Source organism: Pseudochaenichthys georgianus, unplaced genomic scaffold (genome assembly GCF_902827115.2).
Source record: "Pseudochaenichthys georgianus unplaced genomic scaffold, fPseGeo1.2 scaffold_1801_arrow_ctg1, whole genome shotgun sequence".
Taxonomy (NCBI): domain Eukaryota; kingdom Metazoa; phylum Chordata; class Actinopteri; order Perciformes; family Channichthyidae; genus Pseudochaenichthys; species Pseudochaenichthys georgianus.
In genome coordinates this window covers 4,088-19,496 of record NW_027262570.1, presented here as the reverse complement: position 1 = coordinate 19,496, position 15,409 = coordinate 4,088, and the positions used below count along the sequence as shown (strand labels likewise).

Below are 15,409 nucleotides of genomic sequence, written 5' to 3'. Positions count from 1 at the left end.
CTTTAGTATCCTTTGCAACCTATAACCAGACTTTTATTTCCACAAAGAATTGGGCTGTTACATACAACTGAATTTGGCAGCAGACACAGAAACAGGGTGTGAAGAATTGTTTTTGCAGAGTCATGGACAACCTTTCTGTAAGGGAAACTTCTGTTGCAATGGAGAGTCAGGACTCAGAGAGACACGGGACGAGCAGGAGTTCTGATGTCAAACACTGGCAGTTTATTACAAGCATCGGCCGGAGAAATTCACATCACAAGTCACACAGTCAAAGGTTCTGACTGCACGGGTGGTTTGCCATGTCAAATCTGAATCAGCCTCTCATCTTGGCAGACCTTTTAACCAGTTTACAGGGAGTCAACCCACATATTGGGGAAGGCATCTGTGAACACCTGGATGCACTGAATCACTTTATCTGACTCTATGGCTCTTGTGACCGAGAGTTGACCGGTCATAAAACTGATAATGGCAGCAATAGCTGAGACTTCCCATTCCTTAAGACAGATAACAGACTTAGGGTTCGGTCGTAAAATGTCAACAGGCCGAAAGGTCAAATATCTTAAAGGTGACATGTCGTGCTTTTCCGGTTATTGCCCGTCTCCTTGTGTGTTATGAAGGTTTTTATGCATGTAAACGGTCTGCAGAGTCAAAACCCTCAAAGTACACCATATAGGGAGTAAAACTCTAACACAGAAAATACCTCCCCAAAACGCCTCTTTGGATATACGTCACTGTCTATTTGATTCTTCCGGGTACATCATGATGTCATGTCGTCCCCTGAACGAAATGGACCAATCCGTGGAGCCGTTACGTTACGTCCGCGGAGCCGTTACGTTAAGCCCCCGCTGATTGGTCCAAATTGATCAATCCACGGATTTCCTCACACACTCAGTGCATGCAGCTCTGCTGATTTCTCCTCCCTGGCTGCAGGCTGATAACAGACAGTTGGGATCGCGGCGAAATTCTCTCTGCAGACCCATTCTCACAGCGTTTATCGACCTTTTTCTTACTCAATATCAAGCCACACTTATTGTTTTTACTTCGGCTGTGACTTTGTGTGTGCTCAAGGTGAGTTTGGCTGTGTATCGCTAAACAAGGAAATCACACCTCCACGGAGCTCAGCGCGATTCACAACGTCCCGACTGGTGCCGACCAATCGGAGCACACTGGGCTCACAGGGAGGGGGGGGCAAGAGCTGCAACGAGCCGTTTAGTGGAGAGAGTGAATACACATACTTTACAGAGATGCTGTATGCGAAACCAATGTGAGTTTGGAAAATTGCACAGTATAAATCTATTTTAGTAGATCTCAACAATGGCATTATGATCAGTGGAAATGGCCATGACATGTGACCTTTAAGTAAAGCCAAAATTATTCCCTCACACTTTCTAAATAGATAAGATGTAGGACATTCAATGCACTATGAATGTTGTTCAGGCGATAAAAAAGGCGCCATTTTGACTTACTATAAAACCATTTCTTTTTTTTAAATTAATGTCAAAGCATACATCAAAGGGAGAACAACGTTTTGCTATACGTTTTTCACGGTTTCCCAGAAATAAATCCATGATTAATGAGGTCGAGTGATGCTGTTTGAAACTCTGTTTGACACTCTACACTTGCTGGCCAGCTTCAGAGCCAATAAAACCCTTTTCCGTCTTTCTTTCATGTCACATGTTGAGCTGAAAATTATAGAATGTAAAAATGTATTCACACCCCAGCCAGATTTGAAAATGTGACACAAAATCAAACAAATCATTCATTCATTTTTACAGGGTTAATATATTATGTCTGCAAGGCATCACTTAGGTGAAGTTGCATCACTATTGTTTTAAGTGTTTCCAGAAACAACTCTATTGCTTATATCCATTTCCCCATGACTAAATACATTTGCTTGTTTTCATATGAATGTTTTGCAATATAGTTACAACACTGATCAGTCACATTTATAGACTTCATTATCTTACGTAACATTATTATTTGCCTTGAAAAAGGTTCTCCACAACTGTTTTTCCTGGGCCCTGTTTCATCAACATTATGTGTTTCTTTTCAGGAGACGAGTGCTGGGAATATCTAACGGGATTGAGGAGATTGGCAGCCTGAGATGGGATCTGGCCTTATGTCTCTTACTGGCGTGGACCCTGTGCTACTTCTGTGTTTGGAAAGGAGTGAAATCTACTGGGAAGGTGAAGAAAACCCTTTCTTTAGAAGATGATGTTGGATTTTGTGTGTGTTTATTAGATTTCAGTGAGAATTCTGTTGAAACCTTTGGGATCACATTCCCTCTGTTGCAGCTTTTACACATCTATGGGTTATATGTTTAAAATAATGATACAAGAAAAATAATCCATACATATATAACGTATTAAAACACCCTCATTTGGTGTTTTGATGATAATGGGGGATAAACACATTGGAAATTCAAAATCGAAGAGGATGGGACCTGCTCAGCATTTTTAAAGATATAACAGGGGTAATAGTATACTTAAGCAGAACCTGAATTCATATATATTTATTTTGTATTGTAAGGAAGGCTTCTCGAGAAGAGAGGGAGATACAGCATGGACGGGCTTTTAAAGTCATCTAAAAAATGTACGTTGAAATTGAGAATTTTAGATTTGGATCAGATTTTTTTCTTTAAAGTTACAGTTTGTTACTGTAAGGGAAACTTCTGCAGCAATGGAGAGTCAGGACTCAGATAGACACGAGGAGAGTTGGAGCAAACACTGGTAGTTTATTACAAGTATCGGCCGGAGAATTTCACATCACAAGTCACAGCAGCCAGAGGTTCTGACTGCACAGGTGGGTTGCCACATCAATTCTTCCCAGCCTCTCTCTCGATAGACCTTTTAACTAGTTTACAGAGAGTTAATCCACATATTGGGGCAGACAATCTAAACAGCTGGGCCCACTGAATCACTTGCGTCTGACCCTTAATGTTGCTCTCCCTGAGGTTTCTCCCATTTTTCCCCTTAAAACTGTGGGTTTTCTCTGGAAGTTTTTCCTTGTACAATGTGAGGGTCTAAGGATAGAGGGTGTCGTTTTTCTCATACTGATATTCTGAACAATCTGTGCTGTTGTATTTGCTGTAAAGTGTCTCTACTGTAGGCTATTTTTATTATATGTACAGCACTTTGGCTCGACCAAAAATCGTTTATAAATGTGCTATATAAATAAAACTTGATTTGATTTGACTTAATGGCCTCAAAGCCAGCGTTCTCACCCATAAACCATTTGTGACCCAGAGTTGACTGGTCATATACTGAGAAATATCAACATATGACTGCATTAGCACATTCCTTACAGGAGATAACAGAGCCAGGGTTGGTCCTAAACGTCAAAGGGCAAAAGGTTAAATATCTAGGAGTAAAGACAGAAATATTCCCTCACAGTTACTGATACAGGATATCAGGTGCAGGTATTGGTTCAAATGTGAACTGTACCAACCCTGTAACAGAGGAGAAGTTTGGACAGCAAACATGGTCGCGTGTGTGGATGTAAAGCAGACCCTGGAGCTCCATTCTATATTACCAAAAAATCCCTCTTCATATTGTTGTGTTTCCTAACCACTTATGCTGTGTCAGCCACTAACAGTTACATTCGGACTAACAACATAAACAAATAGAGAGAACAGGTGGAAAAGGCTTCAAACTATATAACCACATTTGCTCCATGTTATCCACAAACTACCAAAAAACACTGACAGAAAGCCCCAAAATGTAACAGAAACAATCCCAACTGCATACAGGTTACAAACAAAAAGACAAATCCTTAAAAAAATTAAACACACAAAGCATACTGGTGGTGGTTTGGTGTCTTTGTTTGAAACGTAAGCTATAACAGGGAGAGGTTTTATGTGTGTCAGATTGTGTGTCCATTGCACATTCAGGAAATAATATACGACAAATGTATCCTAGATCTTTTACATGTTTCTTTTATGTGACTCATGTTTGTTAGGTAGCTGTCCTGTTGCATCTTCTGGATTGTTTCAAATAATCAATTTTCATTAAAAACACTATTTAAATGATAAACCTGCCTTTGTCTCATGTTGACAGGTAGTCTACTTCACAGCCACTTTTCCGTACCTGATGCTGGTGGTTTTGTTGGCTCGTGGACTCACTTTACCAGGAGCTATTGATGGCATTACTTTCTACCTGTATCCAGACCCCAAAAGGTTGGTGGACCCTCAAGTAAGTAATTACTTCAAGTCAAGCATTACACTTAAAGGTGGGGTAGGTAATTTTGGAGAAACCAGCTCGAGTGCACTAGAATTTGAAAATACACAGCCGGAAAAAATCCGGCCATCCAGTTATTTTAGCCGGGCCGGCTAAAATGATTGGTCGTGCTTTTTACAGTACTACGGATTCCACAGATGAAATATTTGTATGGATTTTTTGTCAAAGCACTTAAGATATTCATTGCTATCCGAATGTTTAGAGCATTCCATGGAATATAACAAAAAGTGTATCTCGAGCCGGTTTCTCAAACTCACCTACCCCACCTTTAAGGAAAGCTCAGTGGCCTCCCACAAATACTTTAAAGTACTTCAATCTCACAACTTGTGCTTCCGCTTTTACAGGTTTGGATGGATGCAGGTTCACAAGTTCTTTTCTCTTTTGGGATTTGTCAGGGGAGTTTGACAGCTCTAGGCAGTTACAATCAGTATAACAATGATTGTTACAAGTAAGTGCTCTCTGTGTTTCTGCTGCTTGTTGTTTTTTTAACGCATGACTAATATGAGGCCTGACTCAGGCGGCCTGAGATTGCAGCAGTTATTTACTTTTTTTTTGTCAAACCTACTATCATGACCTAAAAACGTCTGCTCCATTGACATAACATTGACTTTAACTAAATGTATTATGTCAGCAAACTACACATAATTGTATTAGGTTAGGTGAAAGCAATAACATTAAGTTTAAATCGAAATATAAGGTTAAACGTAATACAATTCAACTAACCTAATACAATTATGTTATCATTTGTTTATATAATAGAGTTAATTAAAGTCAACGTTTCAGTTTTTCAGTAAGTGTAGACATGTTATGGTGATTTGTAATGCTGGCATACCTTTGGTTTGAAGAAATATAAGGCATCTCGGTAAACCGATTACATTTCACTCCTGTATATTAATGCATTTGAATATCTGTTATATTATCGCACAAAGACAGAATAATTTTCTTCCCAAACAATATTTATTGTCTTAGCTCGCTATTGATTTTTAGATCATGCTCTATTGTTTTCTTCTCATTGTGACACTATGTCACAATTCCATTAGTTATAAAACAGAAAACTAAATTACCAAAGAGTCAATCATTATCTAAATACTTTTTTGTTTTGTTGTTTTTCCCAGGGACACGTTTGTTCTGTGTTTGGTGAACGGCGCGTCAAGCTTTGTGGCAGGGTTTGCAATCTTTTCAGTTTTGGGCTTCATGTCCTACGAACAAGGAGTGCCAATATCTGAAGTGGCAGCTTCTGGTAAGATCCCCAATACAGCACCTCTGTTACAGTACATTACATTACCATCTAAAATGAGTTATATAGACAGGGTTGAGATCTAAGTGGTTGTTTGTGAAGACATTTGGAACATATGGATGCTTTTTTCATCATTTTCCCTCACATCTGAGTTTGCTGTAATTAACAAGATACCAAAATCAGCAGGAAATAGCGGTCCACACTCCACAAGTGGAGGCTTGAAGAAAATAGTAACTGATCATATTTTATCTTCTGTGTGATTACACAATAGGAGGAATATTGTCTATGTAAAATGATTCTTAATTTATTCACAATTCCTCTCTTTGTTCTCAATTACAGGACCCGGCTTGGCATTTATTGCTTATCCACGTGCAATGGCCATGATGCCGTTCCCTCAGCTGTGGTCTATATGTTTCTTCGTCATGGTCATCTTGTTGGGCGCAGACACACAGGTGAGATAGTATTACATCCTCTAATTAGTTTTATTATTAAAACAGTTGTTGGTTGCAGCTTTTTGTGTGCTCTGTGTCTCTAGTTTGTGAGTCTGGAGTGCCTGATGACCTCCGTGACAGACATGTTCCCCACCGTGTTTCGAAGAGCTTACCGTCGAGAGTTGTTGCTGCTTTGTCTCTGCACCATTTGCTTCTTTCTCGGCCTCCTCCTCGTGACAGAGGTGAGAACTTGTGTCTGGGGTGTGTTCACAATGAATAAAAGTGGAAAGAAATGGGCGAAATGAAACTCTCCTGGACACTGACTTGGATCAGTCATATATATTTAATCAGAAAACATTTTTTGGCATCTGAACATTAAGCTTGATAAGTTATGTTTGTGCTTAATGTGCGTTAACAATCCACCTTCTGTCTTCCTGCAGGGAGGCTTATATTTCCTTCAACTTTTTGACCATTACGTTTGTAGTGGCAGCAATCTTCTTCTTCTTTCAGTGTTTCAGTCAATAGCAATCGGATGGATATATGGTGAGTCATTATGATTATCCTGACTAAATCAAACAAAACAACAGATGTTGTTTTATGTCCATTTAAATGATCTTCTACCTAATTATAGTATGTCTTAAAACATGATGTCGCTTTTCATTATGACTCGGTAAAGTAAATTAAAGTAAAGTAAAAAAAAAAACATTTGAATGAAAAACAAAAATAAATGTGGTATGTTTTTCCGTTTCGTAATGTTTTATTCTTTGGTTATTGATGATTTTGGACTGGTCTACCCAACCAGAGCAATGTACCTGGACTTGTTTCTAACTGGAGAAAGATGAGCTGTGCGAAGGCTGGCACCTTCAGCTGTTGAGCACTGGACTAAGGGGTTGATTTAGGAAAGGATGGTGTCTTGGCAGTGGCGTTTCTATATGTACACAAGTGGTGGGGCACAACAAACTCAGATGTCTATATATAAGCTTCTGCAGTGAGGTTCATGGGTGGTGAGGCACTGGCACTGACTCTTCAGGTTTACAAATATTATATTTTGACCTAAATCAAAATATAATATTATTTTCAAAAACTTTTTTAGTCTGATGCTTCAATTAATTTTAAACAGACAGTTCAACAGAAGGATACCCAAAAAATGTAATTTTATCATTTAAATATTGAATTGTTCTCTCTTAGTAAGATCCCATTTTCAATAAAATTGCGGTCTTACCTTGACTTGAAGATGAAGTCCATTTGCCTATCCTACTGGACAAAAATCTCTATTACTTTTTTGTAAAAGTCCTCCTTATCTTCTTGTAGTTTCAAAAGTCTATCATAAATCTAAATGATGGATTTATGATTCAAAAATTATAAAAGTAGGGTAGACATGTGGATATTATCCAGCTGAACAAAACGTGCATTTATCTAACAGGTACGTTTCCCACAGATCTTATTTTGAGCTATTTTCTAAAATCCTATGGAGAAATCTCATTGCTTTTTTGTGGAGGGAAGCCATGCGCAGCTTACTGTGAGGAATTGCGGTATCTCCTTCTCCTTTTTTCTGTTTGTTTGTCTATCTGTTTGTCTGTCTTCCTGGCTGGGCGTGGTTGACCTACTTTCCGTTTTCCGCCAACTCACCTCCGCTCAGGGTCGGCTCTAGAACAAATCGAATGGGGGGGCAATAATTTACCAAGGGGGGGCACACACTGCCGTCAACAACCAACACACAAACACCAACGCAACTTCAATTTCAAAAAACATGCTGTAAAGTCTGTTGTCTTTCACACACATTGCAGGGGTGTTGTGCTATTTTCTAGCGCACCTATGACCTGTGCATGCATGCATGCACGGTTGTGGCACGACCACCAAAACAGAAACATATGGACATAGGCCACCATATAAAAAGTGTGAAAATGTATTTAGTATCCTATCCATGTGAACATATTTTAGGTGGGGGTGGACCTAACCTCCTCTAGGAGGGTCTGGGGGCATGCTCCCCTGGGAAGATTATTTTTAAAATATTGAAGTTAAATGCATCAATCTGGTGCACTTTGAGAGCAAAATGAAGAGATCTATGGATAGCCTACATCTCTCAGCATCCATATGAAACAGAACTCATTTCATTTCATTTCAAACCTTTATTTATACAGATAAAATCCCATTGAGATCATTGATCTCTTTTCCAAGGGAGACCTGTTCAAGTAGTTCCACATGAAACATAAAAGCATAAACAGAACAACAAAAGGACAGCATCCAGCATCATTTACATAATTATCCACATAAACAGGTACCAATAGCTTCTGATTGACTAGCATCCAACCGAGCTTTAAAAACATTTAGTGGCACCAGATTGTTCAGTTTCCATTTAATTTGCAGACTATTCCAAGACAGAGGAGCTGCGCATCTAAAAGCTGTCTTCCCTAAGACAGTCCTAGCAGTTGGGACATTTAATAAAACCACAGCATTCGATCTCAGGCAGTAGCCACTTACAATTTTCCGTGAGATCAGGGAGCAGATATAAGATGGAAGTTTCCCTAGCATGGCTTTGTATATAAAAATGTACCAGTGACTGAGCTTCCGTACAGTTAGTGAAAGCAAACCAGCCCTTGCATACAGGGTACAGTGATGGGTTAATGCTTTACAGTTTGTCACAAATCTCAGTGCACTGTGATACGCAGCATCTAACTTGACCAGGCAATTGGCAGGTGCATTCATATAGACCAGATCCCCATAGTCCAGCACAGGTAAAAAGGTCACAGTGACTAGCCTTTTCCTGGCCTCAAGCGAGAAACAGGACTTGTTTCTGAAAAAGAACCCTAGCCTAACCCTCAGTTTTTTTAGCAGGTTATTGACATGAAGTTTAAAAGAGAGACAATCATCAAGCCAGATACCAAGGTATTTGTAACAGGCAACAACTTCAAGTTTTGTTCCTTGCGTAGTTACAATATCTAAAACAGGCTCTGGTGTCTTTTTTGCTTTTGAAAAGAGCATTACCTTGGTTTTATCCACATTTAAAAGAAGCTTTAATTCAGAGAACTGAGTCTGAATAGTGTTAAAAACAGCCTGTAATTTAACAACAGCCTCCTTAACGGTGGGACCTGCACAATACATCACAGTATCATCCGCATAAAAATGTAAAGTAGCTTCATCCACATTATCACCTACGCTGTTAATATATATGGAGAATAAAAGTGGTCCTAAAACAGAACCTTGTGGTACACCATTAGAAATGTTTAACCACTCAGAAGACAGTCCATCAAAATGAACACATTGGGACCTTTCAGAGAGGTAGTTCACAAACCACCCCACTGCAAGGCTGGATAGGCCAATACCGAGTAGCCTCTGCTTTAAGATGAGATGATCAACGGTGTCAAACGCTTTGGAAAGGTCAATAAACAGAGCTGCACAACTCTGCTTATTATCTAAAATACTAGTAATGTCAAGTAACTGTACACAGACTTACTTTTTCTTTATGGATATTTTACTAATCACTCCCCTTTTAAACTGTATTCTTGTGTTACTGTCCTATAGTATTTCATACCCGTTTTTCATGTATTCTCTTGTTTTTTTAATAACTATAATGATCATATAAATGTGTTCCTCGCAAATACTTGTTTACATAAATGGTGACCAAACCGTTTGAGACCCACTGAGATAACTTACACTAAAGTGAACTATCTAAACACTGAGAGAGTCCTTACCTCACTGAGCTGAGGTTATACAATCCTCTCAGTCTGACAGGAGAGGACTCTCCTCCACCTTGGTGTAGAAACAGCTCTTTATATCCGTTAGCATAGCTAGCTAATGTTGGAGAATGAGGTTTTTACAACCCAACTCCTCTCCGCGTGTCGTTTTGGCGAGTCCTGCTTGAAATCATAACAGGGAGGAAATTAGAAGACACCAGGATACCAGTTAAACAATAATCCGTTTTAATTAAACAAGGTAATAATGCAATACAATATAATACATTACTATACAATATAAATAATCATATAAGTAACGTAAGGAGTACTCCTGCCCTGATTCACGCGCTGTGATCCTCCTGTCTGGGCAGCGTGCGAAGAGAGAGAGAACAACAGGCTGAACAAGCTCTCAATACCAACACAAGAAGGAAGGGGCAGAGTTAACTTGGTCGTCTTTTCCGGTCATTTCATTTGGGAGATACCAAAGACGCTGTCTCACAGTGAATCAGCGCGGGCCAGCAGAGAACCAAACAGTTTCAGTTTGAAGCAAAACACATTCTTATTATGTAGCTTATCACACAATAGTCCATATGTTTTCCCTCTATGAAAGCCACACGTGTTGGGAATTTATCAGTCATCATCTCATGACCCCCTCAGGAGCTAACCCAGCTAACCCACAGAGCTTCTCAAGGCCTGCAGGATGCGCATCATTAATTTAAGAAGAATTTAACCATTATATCTGGGGAAAATGTTCCTCGCAATTTGCAAAGCCTATCAATGGTTTAACCAAGAAAAACACTCAAATCTTTTCACTCAAAACAGAACTCACAAGTAATTCTGCATCTTCCTTCTTCAAAAATAGCCTAAAAACACCCTTTTGATAAAAGGATAAAAGTGAAAGAAAAAGACTATTGCGCTAATCTACTTTTAAGAAAAAGGGAACATTGTTTCAGGAATCTATAAAAAAACCTCTCTATATTTAAGAGGAACAATGTACTTTTTGTTCCTTCAACTATTAACACACAGGAATGTATAAACCCACACATATATTAGGGATAACATGATGCAATACACCTCCTATATATGGGTGACATTAAAATGAATATACCAAAAATATGCTGCCTCACTTCTTCTGTATAATACCTTACATACATTTTCCACACTAACCAGATGCTAACAACAACATTCCACGTTACCGCTCACGCACTCACAAAATGTGATCGTGCCACACACACACAGAGCCGAGCTTGAATGAAACACAGAGACCCAGAAGTAGGCTACTTGTACTGTACTATATCATATTATTTTCGATGGCTTTACTGTATAATCAGTGTAACCAACCCAGTCTCACGGCATTTCGTGTTCACCAACACGATTTTTAATCTTTTGATTCGTGTTCACCAACACGATTTGCACCTTTTTTTCGTGTTGCACAGCACGATTTTAAAAGCAATGTATTTCTACTGCCTGCAGCACGTCTTTTTCTCCGGTCGGGTCGTGGGAGACCGGAAGCTGTGTGGTTCATAAAAACATGTTCTTACTCAATATCAAGCCACAATTATTGCTTTTATTTTAAATCGTATAATTTCGGACTTTTGTTGCCGTCTGTGAGGAAAATAAATGGGGCTCAGACAATAAATGGGGCTCAGAGCCTCAGAATACGGAAATCTGTATTTTTAAATATTTTTTTCCTTCTAATTCGTTATTCTTTTCAAAATAACACACTGTTATTTACTCACCAATAACACACAATTATCCTTGCTTTTATTTATTGGTTTAATTCCATAATCTCGGGCTTGTTTGGCGTCCGTCAGGAACTGAATTTCAAAATAAAAGTAACCGGAAACAGACGTAGGCCTATAAGGGACATTTCGAGCATCATTGCGATTGTCAACATTTCTGAGTTTAGGATGGCCGAAGACACTACACTACCCATAATCCCCAGCTATCGTTTAGGACTACAGTCCCCGTAAGGTTACGCAGAGCGTCAAACAGCTGTGTGAAATGGAACGAAACCACGCCAGACTATCCAAAACTGGAATTGAACGCCCCCCCAGAACTACACATGCTGGCTATTGTGTTTCGCAAAATGTTCTATGGGACGTCTCTACTGAACGTTTTCGTTTTTCCCACAATTAGAAGTTGCCAGTATTAAACACATTGGTGTTTTCAAATGTCCATCCATCCATCTTCTCCCGCTTATCCGTGGTTGGGTCGCGGGGGTAGCAGTTCCAGCAGAGAGCCCCAAACCTTCTTTTCCCTGGCGACATCAACCAGCTCTGACTGGGGGATCCCAAGGCGCTCCCAGGCCAGCGAAGAGATATAATCCCTCCACCTGGTCCTAGGTCTACCCCTTGGTCTCTTCCCAGCTGGACGTGCCTGGAACACCTCCCTAGGGAGGCGCCCAGGTGGCATCCTAACTAGGTAGTAGTAATACAAATGCCACTTCAATCTCATTAGTATGCAGAAAAAGTGACAGGTCGCCCCGCCCCTTTTCGACCGGAAGTCCCGCCTTATTTGACCGGAAGTCCCACCTTTTTATTTTTATTTTGAAACCGGAAGTCCTGCCTCGTTCGACCGGAAGTCCCGCCTCGTTCGACCGGATGTCCCGCCCCCGCTTCCGGCGGATGTCCCGCCCCCGCTTCCGGTTTTCAAAATAAAAATAAATTAAAATTAAAAAAATGAGAAAAATAAAATGCCGTTGTTTTCAATCAATTAATATGCCTAGGATATATGTCCCGCCTCCTTACCACTTCCTGTGTGGTTAATCCTGTATACAGTATCGAATGTAACTTACAAATACTTGCAAATAACATGAAATTAATCAAAAGTAAGGCATCTTAAAAACATATATTTAAACCTCTCTGTTTTTGCAAACAGGACATGACAGGACATGAGGGGAGAGAACATATGGTGGAGGAGGGGGAACACACACACACACACACACACACACACACACACACACACACACACACACACACACACACACACTTTCCCCGCCCCTCACCCTCTCCCTCTGTCTAAATAAAAAGCCATCGTCTTTAGTCACTCTTAAATATTTTTCAAGTCGAGAGAAAATGGCCAAGAGACGTCTTGATATGAATTTAATCAGCGAGACACCGGTGACAACTTACAGCCATCCGTTGGGTGCTCCAATCAAGAAACGAATGCAGTTTGTATGCCGGGTTCAGACGCCTACAGCCGACGAACTTCACGAAGAATGGATTATAAAAAATGGCGATGTTTGGGGTTATATATTCAACTATATGGCTAATGAACTGCATTTCTACAATCTGAAGAATGGAGAAACGTATGGACCCCGTAGTGTTAAAGCGACACTGACCTCAACAGATTGGGCTGTGTTAACTCTGGTGTCTTCCCGAGATCTACAAGCAACCATTGTATCGGAAGAAGTAGTGCATCAAGAAACCATCGTGGAACCAGAGGTGTACAAGATATTTGCAAAGAAAAACAAAGAAACACAAACAGCATGCGAGATTAAAGAAGAGCCTGCATCCTTACCCCTCAATGTGGAGGAAGAAGAAGGAGATATTCCCACACAACCAGAGGGGAGAAGAGTCCTGACAGGCACCGTCTGGGAAACTAAAAGCGGACCCTCTGGGCGTTGGTATTACCGCTCAAGCCGTTTGGTGACGTTGGGTAAGGACTCCTCTGATGATTTTGTTTTGGAGTATTTTAATTCTACCTGCGGGGTATTTCAAACGTCCTTGAGGGTGCCTCTGACTGCATGGATGGAAATGATTGATGGAAAAGCTACAAAGCTTAAATAACTTTTTAAACAAAGTCAGACATCGATGGACATTATACTGGTGAAAAAGACCCTCACTTTTGCAGAGGACTCCGCCCCCCCCCCCAGTCAACATAACAAGTCCCACCCACCTCAGCAGATCATTTAAAAAGTAAGGACCCCGCAAGGACATTTTTAGAGAGCAGCAACCATGGATCTGAGAAAAACCACGATCTGCAGCCTAGATCAAACGCCTACAGGACCGCTATCCTCACCAACATTTTGGACACCAGATCTGGACAGCGCTATGGCTGACATTGATATCACGGGGTGGCTGGATATGCCTCAACCTCCATCCAAGTCTCCAGAGGAATCAACAACAACAGTAGGCATTGATTCGCCATGCTTTCCTTATGCTCCCAAGGGTGATGCTACAGAACGTATTAGGACATCGGCATTCCTGAACACGGTAAAAGCGGTTGTAGTTCATCTGTTGGATAGAGTCGTGTACCTTTACAGAAAGGAAACATGTAACGGATGTCAAGTCGATCACCCCAGTCAGAGGCAGCACGAGTGTTTATTCCCTACCGATGAATACTATTTGGATCGACACTATGATGAAGTGGTAAAGAGACTGTGGACCGTTCGTTTCATTCCAGCCATTCGGGACGCTCTGCACCAGAACCACCTTCATCTGTCAGAGAGGAGAGTCTTTGGAGCTACCGAGGCGATTCTGCACAACCTCAGAAACACCAGACTCTTTGAGGCTAAAATCGAGAAACTATACGAACAGCTGGTAGAGAACGACGAAACCCAAATGAAGATTACAAGAGCAGCTTGGGCCTTCTGGCAGCATTAGGAAGAGTTTTTATTTTATTTTGATACTTTTTCGTTAAAGTATGTTTTATTTTTGATCTGTTTTTATATTTTACTTCTTTTTGTAACATGTTTTTTCTATACATGGGTGTGACATATCAATAAAATGCATTGTAAGAAAAACTGTTGTACTCATTGTACCCTTTTTTTTTTTTGTAGGACTTCAAGATATTTTGCATGTCATACATAAACACGGTGTCATCTTCCTTCAGCCATCACAACAACAATCAAGGTGGATCTGTGAAATGAAACACCTATTCCCAAAGCGTGACTACCCTATTGAGGGCATGCGTCTAGGGCAGTAGGGTCTAAATCGATGGGCCAGATATACTAACATGCATACGGTATGTTTGAAAAAGACTAACCATTTATCCAGTTCAAGCTGTCTTTAAGATGTGACATCGCGCTCTGACTATTTCCCATAAAATCGTGACAAACTATTACTTGTTCTTACATTTGACCTCTTGCTGCTTGGTTGAAAATGATAGATGAAAAATAACTTTTTTAAAAAAGAGTCAAACCACAAATGTTTTAAGATTGTTACAAAATGTAAAAAATAAAAAAGGTCTGGAGACAAAATTAATTCAGGTGACTCTGGCTTTATTAGGACAACAGACATATAATACAAATGGGTTAGGGGTTAAATATAACCATCGTGGACTTAATAGTCTAACAAAATACTTTTATCTGAATACATTTGTTCTTTTTAAGAGCACTTTTTGAAATTATTTATTTATTATTTCAGTGGAACAATCCAGTGTTTGTTAACATTAACGCTTTCTTCTCTTTTTCTTGTGTTACTAAGATACTTTTAAACACACTTTGGTGTATGCAACACTTGTTCAGATAAAACAAGGTTTTTTCTTTTCTGATAAACTTACATATTTTAGTTATTTTATGTTACCAAGATACTTTGAGATACACCCTGATGTACGCAACACTTAACAAAGGGTATAATATGAAGTAGTTGGTAAGGAAGGGGTTTTTCTTTAAGGGTGCAAAACTTTAGAACAGGGTAAAATATTCATTAATTTGTATTGAATTGAGTTTTCTTTTTTTGATTTTCAACATACTATATGACTTTTACATATTTCTGACGTACTATACTTTTTTTTTTTGACTTTTTTCTGTAGAATCTTGACAAAACTATTACTTGTTCTTAAATGATGACCTATTGCTGGAGATGAGATGAAAAAGCTACAACGCTT

At 39.7% G+C, this 15,409-nt stretch overlaps 1 protein-coding gene across 1 annotated transcript; it reads left to right on the top strand.

The window, feature by feature from the left end:
- The first annotated feature begins 1,244 nt into the window (after positions 1–1,244).
- Positions 1,245–6,531, top strand: LOC117441559 (sodium- and chloride-dependent betaine transporter-like). The gene is made up of 8 exons (XM_034077626.2): positions 1,245–1,264; positions 2,054–2,186; positions 4,056–4,190; positions 4,580–4,683; positions 5,351–5,475; positions 5,812–5,924; positions 6,008–6,145; positions 6,344–6,531. The coding sequence occupies exons 1-8, from the start codon at positions 1,245–1,247 to the stop codon at positions 6,458–6,460; spliced, it is 885 nt and encodes a 294-aa protein (XP_033933517.2). The 3' UTR covers positions 6,461–6,531.
- Positions 6,532–15,409: the final 8,878 nt, after the last annotated feature.

Excerpts from the sequence above, each read along its gene's own strand:
- LOC117441559 (XM_034077626.2), top strand. The coding sequence starts at position 1,245 with ATGCTGTATGCGAAACCAAT. Across the intron at positions 2,187-4,055 it reads GAGTGAAATCTACTGGGAAG|GTAGTCTACTTCACAGCCAC; the intron begins GTGAAGAAAACC and ends TCATGTTGACAG. Across the intron at positions 5,925-6,007 it reads TGTTGGGCGCAGACACACAG|TTTGTGAGTCTGGAGTGCCT; the intron begins GTGAGATAGTAT and ends CTGTGTCTCTAG.